At 52.3% G+C, this 20,909-nt stretch overlaps 1 protein-coding gene across 1 annotated transcript in view; it reads left to right on the forward strand.

Annotated features, from left to right (window-relative positions):
* The first annotated feature begins 378 nt into the window (after positions 1-378).
* PRR12 (proline rich 12) overlaps positions 379-20,909 on the forward strand; it is a 47,379-nt gene continuing 26,848 nt past the window's right edge. The window contains exons 1-4 of the mRNA XM_079949187.1: positions 379-683; positions 11,043-11,155; positions 13,871-14,032; positions 15,598-19,076. Of these exons, the coding sequence (XP_079805313.1) occupies positions 598-683; positions 11,043-11,155; positions 13,871-14,032; positions 15,598-19,076 (3,840 nt within the window). The 5' untranslated portion in view covers positions 379-597. The remainder of the gene's footprint in view (positions 684-11,042; positions 11,156-13,870; positions 14,033-15,597; positions 19,077-20,909) is intronic.

Here is a 20,909-nt window from a genome sequence, read left to right on the forward strand (position 1 = left end):
CCGCTTTTTCTTCTTCTCCTCCTTCCTGCTCCATTTCCTGCGTGCAGACTCTCCCTCCCTCCCTCCCTCCATCTCCGGCGCCCCTGCCCCTTCCTCCCCGCCTGCCCACCATCCCCTCACAGCCGCCCGCCCGCCCGCCCGCCTCCTCCTCCTCCTCCTCAGCACGGGATTGTGGGAGGAAGCGGAGCGGAGCGCAGACAGACGCCCAGCGAACATGGCTGCACCATGAGCCGCCTCCCAGAGGCTCGCCGCCGCCGCCACCACCACCGCCGCCGCCTCCTCCCGCCGCCGCCGCCTCAGCGCTAGCGCCAGCCCGAGGCTCGAGCCCAGGCCGAGCGGCGGGGCGGGGCGGCGGGGAGCGCCGCGGCCGAGGGGGGGAGGCGGAGGCAGAGGCGGAGGAGGGACCCCCCCTCTCTCTCCTTGCCTCCCTCCCTCCCTCCACGGTCTCCTCCCCGATCGCCCCCCTTCCTCCCCCCGTCGACCGACGCCGCCGCCGCCGCCGCACGGGGAGGCGCTGTGGGGACCCAGACTGAGCGCGGAGACGGGCCGACGGACCGAGGCCGGCCCCAGGCGCCCGCTCCCCGGCGCCCGCTCCCCATGGATAGGAACTACCCCAGCGCCGGCTTCGGGGATCCGCTGGGCGCCGGCCCGGGATGGAGCTACGAGCGCTCGGCCAAGGCCAGGTCAGGCCGACGGACGGGGAAGGATGGGGAGGCGGGAGGGGGGAGGAAGGAAAGGGAGAAACAACCCCCCTCGCAGTCCCGGGCAAGCGCTGGCTGGGGGGGGGTCAAAGAGGGAACCCCCCCCCCTCAGCCAGCCCCTCCTCGCCTGCTGCTTCTGCTTCGCGGGCCTCCACTTCTGGGCCTGGGAAAGCGGGGTGGTGGATGGGTGGGGGGAAGCGGGGTGCAGAGTGCGGGGTGGGGGCCCGAGGGAAGGCCAGGAATAACCGGAGGGTGTGCGCTTTTTGCTCCCCCCCCCGAAGGTATTTGGGGGGACCTTCCTCGCGTCGGGAGGGTTGCCTTGTGCAAAGTGGGGGGAGGGAGGGAGGGAGGGAGAGAAGAGGCCTCTAGGCCATGCAGAGGAATGGGGGAGCCACTGAGGCGCACGGCTCCCCGCGGCGGCGGTTGGAAGTGGGGGGGTGTTTTACACGCGAACGGGTGTGCAAAGGGTAAGGGGGGTGCAAGGGAAGGTGAGGATCCTCGGGCTTCCCCCATCTCCCCCCGTGCAAGGCAACCCGGCAACCTCTGCAGGGAGAAACTGTGGTCGGTTCCATGCAGGTGAGAGAGGAGCAGGGAGAGAGAAAAGGCGCTGTGTGGTGGGGCTTTTTGGGGGGGGGCGTCCTCTGCTTCCTTGCCCCTAGGGATACACACGCTGAAAGGTGTCCGGTGGGGGACACTCCTTATCGCCTTCCATGATGCTGGCGTTGCATCCCCTGGATTTCCTTCATGCGATGCAAGAAGCTTTTGCAACTCCCACCTACATCCGTGTTTTGGGGGGGCAGGGAACGTGGCTCTGGGAAAATCAGCCCTCCTTGGAGAATTTTTCTCCTTTGCTAGGAGGACTGTGCAGAACTGATCTCCCTCCTGCCTTTCAGAAGGCTTTGCATTTGGGGACCTCTTTCCACATTTCAGCATTCTTTGCACCAGAAGAGAAATCCAGAGTCAGGGCCTCTAGCAAAGTGGGAGAAACTCCCCTTCTTTTATTCACATGGTGACATGTATGTACCCCCTTGTGCAGTGTTGAGGGTGGTTCAGAGTGAGGTACCTTTGAATTTGTGTGTGGATATCTGGTGTTGGAAGTTGTGGAATATAGGCTAAGCCCTTTGGTTGGGGGATGGAGGCGAAAATATAGAGGTATGCTCTAAATGAAGGAAGGAAGTACAGGACATTGGGAACCCCCTATGTTTCCAGGGACTTCCCTGTGAAATAAGGCTCTGATGGGGGGCAAAGATCCTGTGACCCTCTTTATGCTGTGCTTCTTAACTGGGACACATATCCTCTATGTGGTTTATGCCTGTGATGGCATCATTCAGCCGTAGAAGAGAGCCACAAAAGGGGGGAGTTGGCCACCTGAATCTCTGAGACCTAGTGGAGGAGGGTGGAGGCCTTTGAATCTTCGAACTTTAGATCTCTGGCGATTTGTTCCTGGGAACGCTTCTTAGGAATGAAAATAACTTGTGGGGGAGTTCCACCAAGTACAGATCTGACCTACCCCATTTACTAAGAAAAGTGGGAGAAGATTGGCTACACAAATCCCCATCCCCATTGATACAAGACACATCCCACTCGCTGTCTCAGAGAGAAATACCCTGCCCCCTCCCTTTTGAAGAACCCAGTTATTTGGATCCTTATACCCTTTCATACCTCTGCTCTGACAAATTAGGGCAGGCTCCCTCCAGATGTTTTGGACAATACAACTCGGACTGGCTGGGGCTGATGGGAGTTGTAGTCCAAAACACCTGGAGGGCACCAGGTTGATGAAGACTGTATTAGGCCTTGCTGCCCGCTAGGAGAACCCAAGAATGCTGATTCCATTAATTCCTGCTCTCTTTCTGTAAGGAGTCCTGTATCCCTAATCCCGCCTCTCCTCTAAAGAACCTAGCAAGAGTGGAATGGTCTTTCCTCCCTTCCAGTAAGCGAGAAGGGTCATAGCTCACCTGCTTTGCATGTGGATGGTCCCAGATTCAATCCCCAGCATCTCCAGGTAGGACTCTGGGAGAGACCCAATGTCTGAAAGGCCAGAGAGCCACCGCTGGTCCATGTACACAACACTGAGATGGGTGGACCTAACAGGCTGTCTCAGAATAAGGCAGCTTTCTATGTCCCAATTTTCTTTCTCACTTCCCACAACATTCAGGAGTTCCATCTCTCTCTTTTTTGCACCAGAGGCCAGTTTGCTTCTTCTTCATCCCCTTTCCCAGTAGTGCTTTTACAGGTAAGGAGTGCAGAAGGATGGCGTGTTGTGCCGTGTTACTTCCACACATCTTGTGCTAACTGTTTGAGGCAGCCCTCGTGCTTGTTAGCCTTTGATAAGAAAGTGGCAATCTGAGATTTCATTTAAATGTGACACTGGCCACAAGAAGTGCTTAACCCATATAAACATTCCCTGAGGCCGCCATCCATCTCGTATAAATGCACTTACTGCGTGTGCTGCCACACATGGGCAGAGCGCTAGTGTAGCAGTGGTCCACGCAGGTGTGTTGCTGGAATGCTTGTGCTGCTGGAACTTGTGCGTGCCAGCACATGCACACTTAAATGTGCATACTTGTGTCCAGTGTGCATTATGGATTTCCCTTGCAGCAAGTGAAGGATCATGGGAGAGGCAAGGTGGTGGGGCCCAGAATCCCTGGCTTCCCTTGAAGTATATGGTCCAGTGCTTTAAGAATAGGGGATTTTCAGAGGCAGCGCTCTAGAGTTTTCTGGGAAGGGGAACTGGGGTCAAGTGAAGGTGGAGAAATGAGGTATCAGATTCCAGACAAGCCACCTCAAAGATTCTTAGTGGGGCACTGCTCCAGTGTTTATTTGCAGGGGTCATGGCTTTAGACATGTACGTATGTATATATACATTAATCTCAAATGGGCCAAGGAGCAGAGTGAGACCACCTGGGCACAGATTGTCTCCAATGTACAATGTGCATGCAGACATACAGGAAGCAAATCAGGAGGCTACATTTATTACCTCTCACATTTATTGTTGCATTATTTACCCCAAAGGAGCCATCCTCTGGTGCGTACAAGCTTTTGGCTTCTCCTCAGCTTGTCTCCCTGAAGAACCCTTTTCCTCCTTTTTTCTCCTCCTGCCCCTGGGACGAGGGCTGCTGAGGGATGAACTATATTTATTGTGCAGTTCAGTTACATTTGTGGAACATTGGAACAGTTGTGTTTGTGGCTTAAGGTTGGGGGGGGCGCTCATCATCAGTATGTCAAAACATGGAGAATTCTTGGCCTTTCTTACTTACAGCTGTCTTGGGGGGGGTTGACCTTTTAGAAGCTGATTGGGATAACCTTCATTTCCTTTTGAAAGCACAGGTATGTATTTGGTACTGGGCATGGGACAGCAGCTTCTGCCCCTGCTGCAAGGTGCATCTGTGTGTACACAGAATACATTTCAGTCAAGTCTCTGTTCCCTTTGCTCCCAGTGCAGTAGGACTTTACCTGTCTGAGGCTAGCAATCAGAGTTTCCAGGTTGGAGGGCATGTTTTCTAGGTAGTCTTGAGGCCCGGGATTTCTCTCTTTGCTTTTGGGCCTGAGGTGAGTTGGTTCTGTGGCTGTGTCTGCGAATGACTTTGAGGCAGTCTTGAAAATAAATCTGTAAAAGTTGCTTGCCCAGTAAGTTTGTATTATCTGCCAGCCTGCATGCACAATCTTTGATGTCAGGCTCATCAGTAGTCCTAAGTGGAAAGTGCTCTTTTTCCAGTTGACAGAGGCTTTCTGGCCTTCCTTAGGAATCACAAGCAACCTAGACCAGTAGCTGTTTAGCAGCCTGTTTGGAGGCAGCAAGAGGCTGAGTTGGTGTGGTGTGCAAACTTTTTTGCCGAGGAATCAAGCCTATAACATCCATTGCTTTGTTTCCTAGTGGAGCTTTGTACTTTGGTCTGTTGAGTCCCCTTCATTTGTAACTTAAGTTTTTGACGTGTTTCTCTTAGACTTAATTTCCACCTCACACCCAAACCTGCCTCTGGAACTCTGCACCTGACCTTAAAAGCTCACACTCTCCTTTGCAGGTTTGTGATGCTCTTATGTCACAAGGCAGTGATACTGAGTGTGTAGGCCTTGGCTTTGGGGTGTGTTTCCTGTAGATGTTTCAGCCTGCAGGGTGAGTGCTCCTTCTCTCGTAAATTACGCTTTGACTACCGTGCGTGCACCTGAGTGTTATATATTCTGTCTCATAGCGTGATGATTCTGCCACCACCACACAAACCCGCAACAGATAAAGTTAGTGTGCTTTCTAATACAGTTGTGTTCATCTAGAGAGTACCCCACTTCTGGGACTTGTGTGCCATACGTTTATTTTTAAAACGTTCTCCGAGGCAATTCAGATTTTCTGTTAAGAAAAGCGGAGTTTGAAAACTTGCATAAATGATGCAGATTTGCATGTGTTTTGCTTATTTTGCCTAATTTGTGCAGCTTCAGATAAGGAGAAAGGCGAAGGAGCTACTAGGCAGGCTGCCCAAGCACAGAGATCCAACTCTACCAGCTTTGGAGACTTCGCTAGATGCTGAAACGCATCTTTGCATCATCATTACGGGACAGATGTTTCTCAGGAGACTGTGCCCAGCACGCAGTATTAAATACTGTGTTTGCACAGTAGACGCAGGTGGCGCTGTGGGTTAAAGCCTCAGCGCCTAGGACTTGCCGATCGAAAGGTCGGTGGTTCGAATCCCTGCGGCGGGGTGCGCTCCCGCTGCTCGGTCCCAGCGCCTGCCAACCTAGCAGTTCGAAAGCACCTCCGGGTGCAAGTAGATAAATAGGGACCGCTTACCAGCGGGAAGGTAAACGGCGTTTCCGTGTGCGGCTCTGGCTCGCCAGAGCAGCGATGTCACGCTGGCCACGTGACCCGGAAGTGTCTCCGGACAGCGCTGGCCCCTGGCCTCTTGAGTGAGATGGGCGCACAACCCCAGAGTCTGTCAAGACTGGCCCGTATGGGCAGGGGTACCTTTACCTTTACCTTTATTGCACAGTAGTGCATACTGTTCACAGCTCTTGTCCGCTGCCAGCTTGTATTCCTGCACTTGGGAATACTAGAAAGCTGTGTGGTGTGTTTATATCAGGGGTCAGCAAGCTTTCTCAGCAGGGGGCCAGTCCTCTGTCCCTTAGACCTTGTGGGGGGCTGGACTATATTTTGGAAAAAAATAATAATGAATGAATTCCTATGCCCCACAAATAACCCAGAGATGCATTTTAAATAAAAACACACATTCTACTCATGTAAAAACACCAGGCAGGCCCCACAAATAACCCAGAGATGCATTTTAAATAAAAAGACATATTCTACTCATGTAAAAACATGCTGATTCCCAGACCGTCAGCAGGCCGGATTTAGAAGGCGATTGGGCCAGATCCGGCCCCCGGGCCTTAGTTTTCCTACCCATGGTTTATATGGATTGTTGGACTGGCAATCTCTTGATGTTACCCTTGAACTTGCAGCACTACATGCACATTTGTGTTTGCCCTCCCTGAGATGCATCCTACCATAACTTAATTCCGCTCCCCACCGTCTCCGCTTCCTGTGTCCATGGCTTGCTTATTCCTGTGCATCATTTTGCATGGATCACACACCTTGTTCTCCAGGCATTTGAACACAATTAACCAATAGCTGTTGGATTTGTGGCTGCACTTGCAAGACCTGCATTTAGGGAGTCCACTTGCAGGCTGCACTCATGGATTGTAATACAAAAGTTCTGCAAGTAGAACATTGGGCCAGTTGTCCTTTCAGTTATGTTGTGGGTGCTTTTTGTGCAATGCATTTTCACCTGCAATGATTGTATTTGCGTATCATGTAGCTTCTGTGGAGGAACTAAGTGGTTGGGACAACGATGCATGTGTTTCTGTACAGTTGCATCTACAAAACCTTATGGCTATCATTGGGCTCCAGAGCTCTTAAGTGCACGTTCCATTAGCTTACATGGAATCCTGCATGTATGTGTGTTTCTCAAAAACTGCAAGTTTCTAGTTCTCATGGGGCTAGGGATTATTTGAACAAAGCTCAAGTTGATTCCTTGGGGGGGAAATCCTGCAATCTTTCTTTGCCAGCCACCTTCCTCCGGTCCTGTTTCCTTCCACCTTATTTGTTGTTTCTCCACACACACGCATGCCATATTAAGAAAGACAGGGTGGCAAAGCATGCTCATTTGTAACCTTTTATTTGCTGTTAAAATTTTCAGGTGCACACTTCTGCAGGTGCCTGGCTGCATCCTGGTGGGGAATACCCCACCTTTGCTGTTCCTCCTTTCCCCACTACAGACGGCTGAACATGCATCTTAGGCTCCAATCACATGTCGTGTATTCTCAAATAATTCCTTACAAACCCTCAATAACCACAACTCCCACCTGTATGATGCTGGAAGCAATCCCTGTAGAAAGGTTGCCCCGCAAGAGAGGAAGAAATCTTGGTAGTATTCTAGGTTGTGGTTTCCTGGAAAGCAGGGGGTGGTGTCCAGCTCTGATAGGTGGTGGTGTGTTTTTTTAAGTAAACAATCCAGGAGTAGGGATATCTATTTCACTTTAAACTGTAGTCTATATTATTCTCCTTCCTAACTTCAGCTTCTCTGTATTAGAAGTGAAGAGAACGGTATTTAACAGTTTCAACTAGTGTTGTTTGTGTGAACATGGTGCTTGCATTTAATGCTAATGATAATTTACTGCTGTTCTGCATTTCTTGCAATAAAACGGGCTACATTTAAAGCAATATCATACCACTTTATTAACAGATCTTGCTTCCCCCAAAAGAATCCTAGGAACTGTAGCCTGTTACAAACTCTGAGAGCTTTTAGGGGACTCTTATTCTCTTCACAGAGCTGCGGTTTTTAGTGTGATTTAACAGTAAGCCTCCCAATGTAAGGCAGGCATAGGCAAACTCCTGCCCTCCAGTTGTTTTGAGACTAAATTCCCATCATCGCTGACCACTGGTCCTGTTAGGCAGGGATGATGGGAATTGTAATTCCAAAACATCTGGAGGGCCGGAGTTTGTCTCTGCCAGCTGTAAGGGAAATAAGCGTCTCCTAACAACTCTCAGAGCCCTTAACAAACTACAGCTCCCAGGATTCTTTGGGGCAAGCCTTGGCAATTTATAGTGGTATGATACTGCTTTGAATGTATAGTGCAAGTGGGTCCAGGGTTAGGTTTGTAGCCCTCTGCCACAGAGGATTTGTCCGTAACATCATTCATCATCCTCAAGCTACTCTGGGAAACGGGTCACTCGTCTTCCTCAGTTACAGGTGAGGGAAACTGTTGCTCAATAAACAAGACCCACTGACTTGCTCAGCATCCTCTCATAGCTCCCAAAGGTCCAGTGGTTTATCAGCTGTTGCTTATGTCATCTGGGTTTTTTGGAAGGGTGCGACCTCTTTCCGTCTGCCAGGAGCTGTGTAGCTTATTAGTGGCAGGCCTTGTAGGCAAGATCCAGTGTCCTGAGCAGGGAGAGGGCTAGGATAGGTGGTGTTTGGGCCGGGGGGGGGGCTGAACTCAAGTGTTGACCAATGTTTTGTGTTTATTGTGTGGCCTCGGAAAAGTCACACACTCTCAGACTCAATCCCTGGGCTCTGTGCAGTGGGAACATCAGTGGCCTGCCTAACTGGATTGTTGTGAGAGTGAATTTAACAGAGGTTGTAAAGTACTCCTGCAAATTAAAAGTGTTACTATACCGCAACTGAAAATGGCATAGTGCAAAATTACCTCCTTCTGCAGACACCCGAACGGAGCATGTCTCGCATGTGTGGATCCAATCATCTGAATCTTTCTGCCTAGTTACTTGAGTTCACTGGTATGATATGCATTTGCTTTGCCATCTCTGCCGAAAGGGCTTTCCCCATCAGCTACTGTCTGCTTAAGTGAGGAATCGGCGCTTAGTGCAGAATTGGGAGAGTTCTCTGTTCTGTGCTAACCGTCACCGAGGGAGGCTTGATTTCTGTTCGCCATGACGGCTGTGCTCTTACCTCCACAGTTGGAGGCAGCAGTGTCTCTGAACACCAGTTGCTGGAAATCACAAGAGGGTAGAGTGCTCTTGTGCCCAAACCTTCCTTGCTACTTCTCTCCAGGCAACTATTCGGCCCCTGTAGGAACAGGACGATGGACTAGACGGGCCACTGGCCTGATCTGGCAAGCTTTGTTTACGTTTGTGTGCGTCTATCTCTTTCTCTGCCTCGGGATGGTTTTCCATTCAGCTGTTGACACAGTGCTCTCCTGTAACCCTTTGCAGAATGGCCCTCTCGTGGTTGCTACGGTGCAGTCCATCCCTCGGCTGCAGGCAGGCATGCTGTGTGCAAAGGGGGGTTTGCCTGCTTTCATGGCCAGCCGCCTCCTTCCTTGCCCTCCCTGCCTCGCTTTCGCATTGCAACCTCTGTAGCTCCCTAGCAGCAGGTAGCAGGTAGCTGCATTCCTGAGACAGGCGCGCTTGCTGCTGCTACCAAGATCACTCGTACCACCTGCATTCCTCCCTGCAAAGAGGGGTGCACACCCCATGTGGCTTCTCTTGTCCCAAAGCTGTGCTTGCGTTTCCTGCACGGCACGTGCATAATTGTGCGTGTGTGTCGAGGCATGTGCCACATTTCAGAAAATAAGTAACGGTGGCAGGTTGGTTTGGCGCTGGGAGGAGGGGAGTGGCAGCGTTGTACATAATTAGGCACATGAAGTGTTTCCCAAAGGGAGTGCGGAAAGAGAGAGAGCATGGCTTGGGTGTTGTGTACAGAAAGCTGGGGGAGTGGCGGGTGTTTTTGTGAAGGAATACCTCCCCGCCCCCAATAAATCTTGGCAAACCTGTGTGGTGTACCAGGCCCTTCTGCCACATTATTTACTGCCCCAAGTGAATAGCTGCCTGCGGTTTAGGGTGCGGTGCTGTACCCTCTTAACCCCATTCACTTCAGTGGGACTTACTTTGGAGTAGCCTGTACAGTGGTACCTCGGGTTAAGAACTTAATTCGTTCCAGAGGTCTGTTCTTAACCTGAAACTGTTATTAACCTGAGATACCACTTTAGCTAATGGGGCCTCCCATGCTGACGCCGTGCGATTTCTGTTCTCATCCTGAAGCAAAGTTCTTAACCCAAGGTACTATTTCTGGGTTAGCAGAGTCTATAACCTGAAGCATCTGTAACCGGAGATACCACTTTATAGGATTAAATTGTAAGTGTGTTAAATCCAAGTGGCTGGGAGCTCTAGCACCTGTGATTTTCGATAAGAGCAGCCGAACTGTCAACTGGGCACATATATTTGGGGTGGGGGCAATGGGAGAGTATTGACTTTGTTTTTTCTTTTAAAGGGGTGGTAAAATCCAGTGGTCTAGAGCAGGTGCTTAAGAGGCAGGGCCTGGGAAAGGGGATTTTTGCGGCTTAGAGCAGGGAGCTGGAAGCAAGGCCTTTTGAGCTCTCAGTTTTCTTGACCTGGTCATTTTTTTTTAAGAGTACATGTGTGAGAGAATATTTCTACAAATCATCCAAGGCAGAAATGTGTGTGAAGAGAAAAAGAATTTCAGGTAAAGGACAAGAGTCAGCAGCATCAGGAGCAGGGCTGAACTGGCTGGGTTGCAGATAAGGAAAGAGAGAGAGAGAGAAAGATCTCAGCAGCACCTACAGCTGAGGAAGGAGGTCAGGAATGAGGGGCGTTCTTCTGCAAGCTGCGTTTGCTGTGTTTTGGCCGCTGGGCTAGACAGCTGCGTCTTCCTGTGCAAGGCAGGGGAGAGGAAGGGATTCGGGTCACATGCAGAGGCTGTGGGAAACCAGGAGTGGGGACTACATTTCCCATCATGCATCACTGGTTACACATTCCAGTCTTTTTTCCTGCCTATGTGAGTTGCTAATGAAAGAGGATGGAGTGTGGGGAGGGGGGTGTATGCTTGGGGTGGTGGGAGGAGGTGCCTTGATCTTTTCCCCAAGCATCTAAACAAGGCAAGGCGAAACCTTCTCCTGGTGCCTGTGGTGTTTCAGTATCAACTGTGTGGCACTTTTGAACGTGCAGCGTGTTTTGGCTTAATGTAATTATTTCGTTCCTCTCGAATGAGGGCACTGGTGTGCCCATTTTATGGGTGAGGAGCTCATGCCCATGGCTGTGCAATGTCACCTAGAAAGTTAATAGCCGAGAAGGGTTCTGAACTCTAGAGTGCATGTGCTAGACCCCACAATTCTGTGCACTCGAAATTAAAGAATCACGTATAATTGGGTTCCTTGACCTCAGCCACTACCAGACTTTCCGCTGATAAGCTTTGCATGAAACCTTTTGTGCATATAATCAGGATGTCCAAACTGTGTGAAGTGTGTCAAATAATCTCAGCCACATTCCCAGAGAAGTTGCCAAGTCTGACCAAGTCTTTTCTGTGTGTCTTTGTCCTTCAGCCTGGTGTACGGTGGATCCCGGAGCTCACACCCAGACACGGATATCTTACACCGCCAAGCGTACGCCACCCCCCATCCTCTGCAGGGCTACGCCACAAACCACCACCCGGCAGGTACTGTGGTTCTGTTTCTCTCTCTCCATTGGTGTTTCTCTTTATGCACATGTGTTTTAACCAAGCCTCCCCTTCCTTCCTCCTCTCCCCTCTAGCTGTGCGCTTGTCCTTCTCGTGCAAGTGTGAATGGCTGTCATGCCTACGTTCTCTTCCCCTGGTTCACCTTGACTGCACTCCTTTTGCCCTACGCTTTCAGGGTGATACTACAGGTTACAGTGATGCAGCCAGTGGTGCTTCTGAAATGCAGTTGCTGCGAACCACAAGAGAGTAGGGCGCTCCTGAACTCAAGTCCTGTTTGCGGGCTTCCCACAGGCATCTGGCTGGCTGCTCTTGAGAGCAGGGTGCTGAATTAGATGAGTCAGATCCAGAAGGGCTCTTCCTCTTACAGCATTTTTTAAAATGTGCTTAGCACACAGGACATTCTCTTTTAACCCAAAGCAGAGGATGAGAATCCAGATCAGAACTGTGGCCTGGGAGAAAGGGGATCTAATCCTTTTCTCCATGCCCTTTCCCTGCCTCTCCACCCAAAGCTATTAATTCTCTAGAACAAATAAACCACACTTCTCTTTCCCAGTCCCCACTGCTGTTGACTTCGATCAAGAAGTACCGTATTTTTCCGTGTATAACACCTCCCCATTTATAAGACGACTCCTATTTTGGGGGACCACAGCAAAAATGTGGGGGGGGGGAGATTGCCCAGAGTTGTTAAGGTTTTTTTGGGGGGGGGGGAGATTACCACGGCCACCAATCATCAGCACACTAACCGCCGAAAGCCCATCTGCCCACTTGACGCAACCACAGCCAATTGCACGCACGACTCGCCGCTGTCGTAAATAGACCGCCCAGTTGCCAAAGCCAATCATCAGCAGGCCTTGCCGCAGCAACCAATCACATGCCCAATTGCCGCTGCCAATCTCCTGCTGGCTGCCACCACCAATTGCCCGTCCCCCCGTCCGTGTATAAGATGACCCACAATTTTTGCCTATTATTTCTAAGGAAAAAATATCATCTTGTACACGGAAAAATACAGTAACGTGCCTGTGCTCAGCACACAAAAAGAAACAGTCTGGCCAATGTAAATTATAATTTGGCGCTCAGTTTATGGGTTTCCACCAGAGCCAGTTTTCTGACCTTCCAGCCTGTCAGTTTTTTTTGTTTTTTTTTATAAATGTTTATTAAAAATTTTTAAATACAAATGCAAAGATAATCAACAATATAGCATATATCATGACATATTTTCAAAACCTCTTTGGACTCCCTCACATCTCCCGCTCCCACTTACATCGTCTTAAATTTTAACCAGCAAATTATCATCTTATTTATATTCCTAGGTCCCATTCTTTTAAACATAATCTAATCGTTCTCCAAATGGTTTATATTTTCCTCGATCTACTTATCGTCCTAATTCCATCTAATTTGGTGGTGGTCAATTATTTATGATCTAGCATCCTTCTTAACATTCAAGCCAATTACAATGCTTTTTTAAATAAATCTTAAATTTCTTCCAGTCTTCTTCTTCCAGCCTGTCAGTTTTGTCTCAGTTCCTCATTTGTCCTTCATTTCCTGCTTTTTCTGACTTCTCCCCTCTCCCTTAGCAGCCACCTGCCTAGCTGTCTATAACTTCTCATTTCTCCCCCTTCTGTCTGTGCATGCCTCGCTCTTGGCTGAGTCTCCCATTCGCCACCAAAACAAACAAACTAAAAAAAAATCCACCGCCAACCCTCTGTGGTTGGTGTGTCTTCTAATGGTACCAATGTTTCTTCATTCTTTTGCTGTTCTGTACCACTGTGTGTCTCGAGGCTCTCCTGTCTGTTCAAAGTGGTGCTCCTCTTTCTGCCTTCTATATCAGGCGATTTGGCACTTCAGGCCCGGAGACCAACTGCGGCCCTCAAAACTCTCTTCAGACCACACCCCTGTCCCCTGACCCACACTCTTCACTGACTTGCCTTCATACGCAGAAAGGTTTTGCCCTGCTGGAAAATGTCATTGAACTTTGATAATGTCTTGTGTTTCCTGGATGGAAGACAGAGAGGGGCATGGATAGAAACTAGCCTACAGTACAAAGATAAAATCCACATTTTATTTACAAGGATTTAATTTACCAAGATAAAATTTACATGGACTGAAAATTAAAGAGGATGGGACAGGAAAAATCTTGGACAAAGTGGGCTGTGCAGTTAAGAAGTAAAGGGAAAACATCTAAAGAAAGCGAACTATTAGGTTTTCATACACTCAGAAAGAAGGAAAGGAAATTTATTTTAGAAATAATTATTGATCTTTTGTGGATTGACAATCTGATGAGCAAACTCACTTCTAGATATCTGAAGTGTTACAATATTGTACGTGCAGGAATTGGCAAATGGATAGCTGATGGCTAAAGAAAAGAAGTTAAAAATGACCAAAAAAAATTGTAATATAAGGTTAATTTTGGAAAATTGAATTTATTTTAATTTGTGGTTGATTTGTTGAAATTTGGAAAATTAATGAAAATGTTTTGGCTTTTTTTTTTTTTTTTTTTTTACATTTGTTGCTCTGCCCAGATTTGCCTCTGGCCATACCTACCACTATCATGTGGCCCTTGGATTGTTGCCTCGAATGGAATGCGGCCCTTGGGTAGAAAAAGCCTCTCCACCTTGGATCTGTCTTTTCTTTCTCACTGTATTTTGGCACCTGACCTCCTTTCTCTGTCTCCTTGATTCCCCCCCCCTCCCCCAGGTCTCTCTGGCCTGTTCGAGACAGGGCTCCATCATGCCAGCAGTGCCACCCCGGACGCCTCTGTCATGAATCTCATCTCAGCGCTGGAGTCTCGGGCACCTCAGCCGGGCCCTTCTGCCTCTTCCCTGCTCTCCCAGTTCCGTACCCCATCCTGGCAAACAGGTAACTACCGTAGCACACCTTCCAGTGGCACAGAAAGGACAGGGGCCTTTTGCTCGTCGTGGGCTGGGCTGAGCTTTCACGAGAGGGCTTTTGTTGATGCACTGATGTACAAAACACATGGTGGCTTTGTTTTACCTCCACTATTGGAGCACTATGCCTCTGAACACTAGTTACCGGGAATCACCGGTGGGCAGAATGCTCTTGGGCTCATGTCCGGCTTGCAGGCTTCCTACAGGCATCTGGTTGGCCACTGTGAGAACAGGATGCTGGACTAGGTGGGCCATTGGCCTGGTCCAGCAGGACTCTTCTATCCTTACGTTCATATAAAGGTAAAGGTAAAGGAACCCCTGACCATTAGGTCCAGTCGTGGCTGACTCTGGGGTTGCGGCACTCATCTCACTTCATTGGCCGAGGGAGCCAGCGTACATGTGACCGGGTCATGTGGCCAGCATGACTAAGCCGCTTCTGGCGAACCAGAGCAGCGCACGGAAACGCCGTTTACCTTCCCGCCGGACCAGTACCTATTTATCTACTTGCACTTTGACGTGCTTTCGAACTGCTAGGTTGGCAGGAGCAAGGACCGAGCAACGGGAGCTCACCCCATTGCGGGGATTCGAACCGCCAACCTTCTGATTGGGAAGTCCTAGGCTCTGTGGTTTAACCCACAATGCCACCCATGTCCCTTATATGTTCATATAACACCAGTCTTAAAGGATCTGTATTGGCTCCCAGTATGTTTCCGAGCACAATTCAAAGTGTTGGTGTTGACCTTTAAAGCCCTAAACGGCTTTGGCTCTGCATACCTGAAGGGGCGACTCCACCCCCATTGTACAGCCCGGACACCGAGATCCAGCTCCAAGGGCCTTTTGGTGGTTCCTTCTCTGCAAGAAGTGAGGTTACAGGGAACCAGGCAGAAGACTTCTGGGTGGTGGTGCCTGCCCCATGAAAAGCCCTCCCATCAGATGTCAAGGAGATAAACAGCTAACTGACTTTTAGAAGACATCTGAAGGCAGTCCGGTATAGGGAGGTTTTTTAATGTTTGATGCTATATTATGTTTTTATATGTGTTGGAAGTAACCCAAGAGTGGCTAGGGTAACCCAGTCAGATGGGAGATGGGCGGCATATTAACAACAACAACCTCTGATGGGAGGGACCAGGTGGTAGAGTGTCATCTCTTGAGCAGGGGTCGCCTGTAGCGTTGGGTCATGACTCTTGATCCCATCTTCCCAAGGCAAGGAGCCTTTCCCTTAATCTGTACCTGCTCCTGATCTTATCGGGAGCGAACATGGAAGCTTCTGCATGCAAATCACATGCTCTTATTGCTGAGCTGTATCCTGCATCGCAGAAACCTTGTCTCAACAATGAGGCGCAAGGTGAGCCTGCCTCAACATGTCTTTCAGGAGCGTGTTTTGTTGACTCTTTGGGCACAGCTTACTCCTCCTCTTGTGAGTAGGCCAAGCTCTGTGCCTTTACCCCCCCCCCCCGCCTCCCGTGTAAGTGCCTTGCAAATCCTGCAGCTCTGCGCAGAGAAATCCAACTAACCCAATGCCTTTGTTTCTTGCAGCCATGCACACTCCAGCGCCCGCCGAGCTCTTCATCTCGGGGGCCCTCCCAGGCTCCGGCACCTTCCCCTCCTCGTCGGCACTCTCCGCTTACCAGCACCCAGCCTCCTTCAGCGGGCGCAGCTTCCCGGTCACTTCCTCGCTCACACTGCAGGATGCCACCTTCAGCCCCACCTCCAACGGCCTCTTGTCCCCACATGACCCCCTGCTGCACATCAAGTCCTCCCAGCCCAGCGTCCCCTCCTCCCTCAGCTTTGACCGGCTGGGCAGTGCAGTGCTGGGCACGGGCTTGCCCTCCCAGAGCTCAGCGTATCGCAGCGCTCAAGAGTCAGCTTCCCGCCACCTGCCCTCCCAGTTCAACCTCCTGTCGTCCTCGCTGGGGCCCTCTGACCAGACATCCCAGCTGTACAACACCTCCGTCTTCTCCAGCTCTCCCGCCTCCTCCATCGACAGGGCCATCCCGCGCCAGGACAGTGTCATCAAGCATTACCAGAGGCCCTCCAGTGCCCAGCCCCAGCTGCCCGCCGCCCATTCCCTCCAGCACTACCTGAGCTGTGGGGGCAGCTACCAGCAGATGCCCCACCGTTCCAGTCTTTCGTGCAGCCCCTTGGGCGAGCAGTCGCCCGCCAGCAGCGAGGGCTCGCAGCAGCAGAAGACCTCCCAGGCCACGCGGCAAGAGCCCTCCCAAAGCTACCGCCCCATCATCCAGTCCCCTGGCTACTCTGGCACGGCCTCCTCTTCCAAGTCCAAGAGCTACTCAGCCTCCCGCCAGCCGCCACGCTCCACCGCCACGCCCAAGTGCCAAAGCAACTACAGCTCGTCCACTCCTAAGCCCAGCTCCGTCATCGCGAGCCAGTCGCAGGCCTATTCGCCCGGGCAGCCCCAGAGCCTGCTCTCCATGAGCCAAACGCAGAGCTACTCAGTCAGCCAGCCGCAGAACCTGTCTTCGGTCAGCCAGGCCTCACAAGGCTTCAGCAGCAGCCAGGCCCAAGACCTCACAAGCGTGAGCAAGGCGCAGAGCTACTCAACAACAGGGCAGGCCCAGCAGGGCCAGGCCGGGCAGGGTGGGCAAGGGCTGCAGACCTGTCAGAATCAGACTTACTCGCCAGAGCAGCTCCAGGGCCTGTCATACAGCGTCCAGACCGAGCCTCATGTCTCCGTTAGCCAGACGCCGAGCTACGTGCCGGCGCACTCGCAGGGGATGCCCACGGCCAGCCCGTCGCTGAGCTACAGCACCGGCCACTCGCCAGCCATGCCAGGGCACAGCCAGTCCATCGGCTACTCACACAGTCAGAGCCTCCCGGACTCGAGCCCTTCACAGATCATCCGGCCCCTCCAGTCGCCCACCACGAACCGGCCCCAGAGCGTGGCGTCGCCCGGGCAGTCTCAGAAGTACCTCACCTCCGTGCTGTCTCCTTCGTTCATGCAGCCGGCCCACACCCAGAGCTACCAGAGTTCCCAGGGAGGGCTGGAGAGGGCAGCAACCTACGGCAAATCCAAGACAGACTCGGACCTGCTGTCCTCGGAGCGGACGGAGGACGAGGAGTTCCTGATCCAGCACTTGCTGCAGTCGCAGAGCCCGCCCCGCGTGCCCCCCGAGGGCATGGTGGAGTGCGAGGAGAGGGCCGGGAAGGGGATGGGCTATGAGCTGAGCAAGACGGAGGAACGCTACCACCTGCAGAGCGTCATCCGGACCAACTCCAACCTGGACAACCAAGGCCTCGAGATGTCCCTGCAGGGCCTCAAGGACAAGAAGAAAGGGGAGCGGCAGAAGGAGTATTCGCACACGCGCTCGACGCCAGAGTCCCTGGCCACCTCCGTGGTCCACTACAGCCACCAAACCGGCTCCATGGACTCCTACGGGCAGGAGATCAAGAAGTCGGTCGAGCAGCACCTCCAGGGAGGACACATGGACACAGGGGGCAAGGAGATATCGCAAGCACACTCGTACCTGCAGAAGACCCCAGAGCACGCCCCCCAGCCGCACCCCATGGAGCCTCACGGGATGATGCCTGGGCAGCAGGGGGGTGCTTTGATGTTGGACTCCCCTCCCGACCTGCCCCCGCTCTCCCTCTCGCAACAGCAGCAACAGCAACAACAATCCCAGCTGCTCCAGTCGGTGCTCACTCACACACAGAGCCAGCTGCACTCGCGCGGGAAGGTGCGCACCCCGCTGGACGTCCACCTGATGGAGCCGCAGCGCATGCACCAGGCCGAGGCGCCCTCTCCACAGCTCCAGATGCAGGCGCTGGAAGCCCACTTGCACCAGGCGCATGTGCGCTCGCAGAGCATGGAGGCGCAGCTGCTGGAGCAGCAGCAGTCGCCACAGCTCCAGGGCCAGCTGCAGCAGGAGAGGATGCAGTCGGAGGGCATGGAGGTGATGCCCCAAGGCAACCTTTCCCAGTCTCAGGAGATCCAGGATTTCCTGGAGCCCGAGCTGAGTCTGGAGTCCCACCTGGGGCAGAGTGGCTCGGTCCAGAACCAGCAGCACCTCCTCCCCGACGCCGGCCTGGATCCCGACTCCTCCCAGCAGGTCCCTCAGGGCCAGCTGGAGGGCAAGGACCAGTTTGAAAGCCCCAGCCCGCAGGGGGCCAAGCAGCGCTTTGTCCCCCTCACCTCCATCTGCTTCCCGGACTCTTTGCTGCAAGATGAGGACCGCAGCTTCTTCCCGGGCATGGAGGACATGTTCGGGCCTCCTCCTTGCGCCGGAGACGAGTTCCCCAAGCCGGACGACGGGACCCAAGGCATGGAGAGGGGAGAGGGCATGAAAGGTGGAGGCTACGACATGATGCAAGGGGGGCAAGGCTACCAGAGCTACTGCCAGTCAGAGAGCGGAGATGGGCAGCACTTAGGCCTGGACTCTGTCTCTGTGAAGCATGAGCTGCCTTCGACGGTCAACACAGAGCAGCTGGGCTTGATCCAGTCAGGGCAGCACGGGACGGCCCCCGTCTCGGAGTCCAAGTCTGGCCTGACGTCGCCCATCTTCTGCTCGTCCAAGCCCAAGAAGCTGCTGAAGACCTCGTCCTTCCACCTGCTCAAGAAGCGGGAGCCCCCCTTCCAGCCGCCCAAGAAGAACTACGCCCAGGAGTACGAGTTCGAAGACGACGAGGACAAGGAGGACGTCCCGGCCGACATCCGCCTCAACAGCCGCCGCCTGCCGGACCTGCTGCCGGACCTCATCTCCAGCTGCCGGACCAACCGCACCAGCCTCAGCCCCATGGGTGACATAGACTTCTGCCCGCCCAACAGCGGCCTCCTGGAAGGGCCCAAGCGCCGCGGCCGCAAGCCGACCAAGCCCAAGCGGGAGGGCCCGCCCCGACCCCGCGGGAGGCCCCGCATCCGGCCCCTGACTGAACCGCCCCATGGCGTGGCTCACGATGGCACCAAGAAGCCCCGTGGCCGGGGGAGAGGGAGGGGCAAGAAAGCCGGGGAGGAGGGGGTTGAGCCAGGAGCAGGCTTGGAGTCCCTCAAACCACTCAAGGTAAGCGGGGACTGGGAGGCAGCGGGGTTCATTTTTTAAGTGGCAGAGCTGGCGGCGGGGGTGGGAGGGCTGTGGCCCCTCTCCTTAAGAGGCTGGTTGGATTGCGACTCCCCCACCTGCCTCGGCTGAGGCTTTTGGGGGCTGCAATCCACCCAAAGCCTGGAGGGGGGGACGCAGCTTCCCCATCCCTGACTTGCAGTGGGAAAAGAATAATTTGAAAAATAAAGAGATCGGTTCTGAGACTAGAGACAGACAATGGGCAGAAACGAGCTGTAGAGACGTTTGGTTTCTGGCTTCTGCAGAGTGGGCTTAGTGAGAGAACCCAGGGAGTTGCCTTAACACCAGCTGAAGTGTATTTGTGTTATCTGACCAGGGTCCTCGGGCAGAGAGTCTTTCCCATCACTTGCTGCCTGATCCCTTTTAACTGGAGATGCAAAGGACTGATGCCAAGGCATTCTGCAGGCAGAGCAGGTGTTCTGGCGCTAAGCTGTGGCCCCAACTCGCGTACAGGAAAGGGAGCAGGCAGACTTCTGAGGCTCCTGGTGTTGTTGGCCCTCTGTCACAGGCAGTAAACTACTACTTGACTTGCCAAGCGCCGTTCATATGTACCTATAGTGGTGTGCTTGCTGCTGGAAATTGCTTATGCGCAATCCAGGCTCCATAGGGCTGCAGGAGTGTTTCAGCCTGCTTTCCAGGAAACACACCGGTGTCTGAACAGCTCCCATAGATACTTTGCACAGATGTCTGTACTTAACAACGCTCTCCGTGCAAACACTGGAGGGGTTTTCTGGGGGCAGCCACCGTGCAATGGGTACATGTGAAATGGCTCTCAGAATTCTCTTCTGTGTGGATTACACTGGCGGCATAGCCATATATATGGAGTGGGTAGGTGAATTGTTGGCTGGAAGGATCCGTGAAAGTTTGATGGACATGGTACATATTTGCAGCCGGGTCTTTTTTCCATGTGTTGTTCAGCAAGGAGGGAGAACCTCAGTTCCGGGCCACTAGGCTGTGCTTGCTTTTTGGTTAGGGTTCCAGTCATGACTGGCATGTGGCCCAGAGAAGGTTGCCCCTAAGAGACTGCAGCCCATGGCCTGAAAAAGACCCCTCCCTCCATTGCACGCCAGCATGTGAATACAGAAACTATTCAGATTCTGTGCTTAATGTTGTGTAAAGCAGCAAGTTGTTCAAAGTTGTAAGTCTTAACACATTTCACACTTTGAAGTGGCGACTCTAAAGGATGCTGCTCTCCTGTTCATTAAAAAAACTAAACTAAACGAGAAGAGAGTGAATTTGGAGACAGAAAGTGGCACACTCCTCCCTACCTCTAAATCTACCATCTAAAGTTCCTGTGCTACCCATAAACCTTGCCTTGCATAGCTGTTTCAGCATCCAAAGCTCCTCCCTCTATTGAACAGCTTATTCTGTGCTCTTGGACTTACAGACTTCTGCATTAAGTTTGGCAAACGTCACAGAGGTTGTGTTTTTACTCTGCAATCCAAGGCACACCTACATTGAACACTGTGGCTTGCTTTGCAGTTAATTCGCACAGGATTATGCTGAGTTAATGTGCACAGGGCTGTTCGTTTTTTTTTGTTTTGGTTTTGGTTTTTTTTTGCTGCCCTCTCCATTATTCCCTTTGCTTATTTGTCCCCATCTCGGCCCTTATTGTTGCACAGAGAAGTTTGCGAAGATGCAAAAGGTACCAGATCGTGTCTTGGGCAGGGTTTGCCTTGGGTTGCATACACGCCTCCTCTCTATGGCCTGTTCTCCCAACCCCATGCTGGTTGGCTCTGGGTTTGAGGAGGGCCCTCTTTTTCTCCTACACCAGTG

The sequence above is a fragment of the Podarcis cretensis genome (assembly GCF_951804945.1).
Source record: "Podarcis cretensis genome assembly, chromosome: 13".
Taxonomy (NCBI): domain Eukaryota; kingdom Metazoa; phylum Chordata; class Lepidosauria; order Squamata; family Lacertidae; genus Podarcis; species Podarcis cretensis.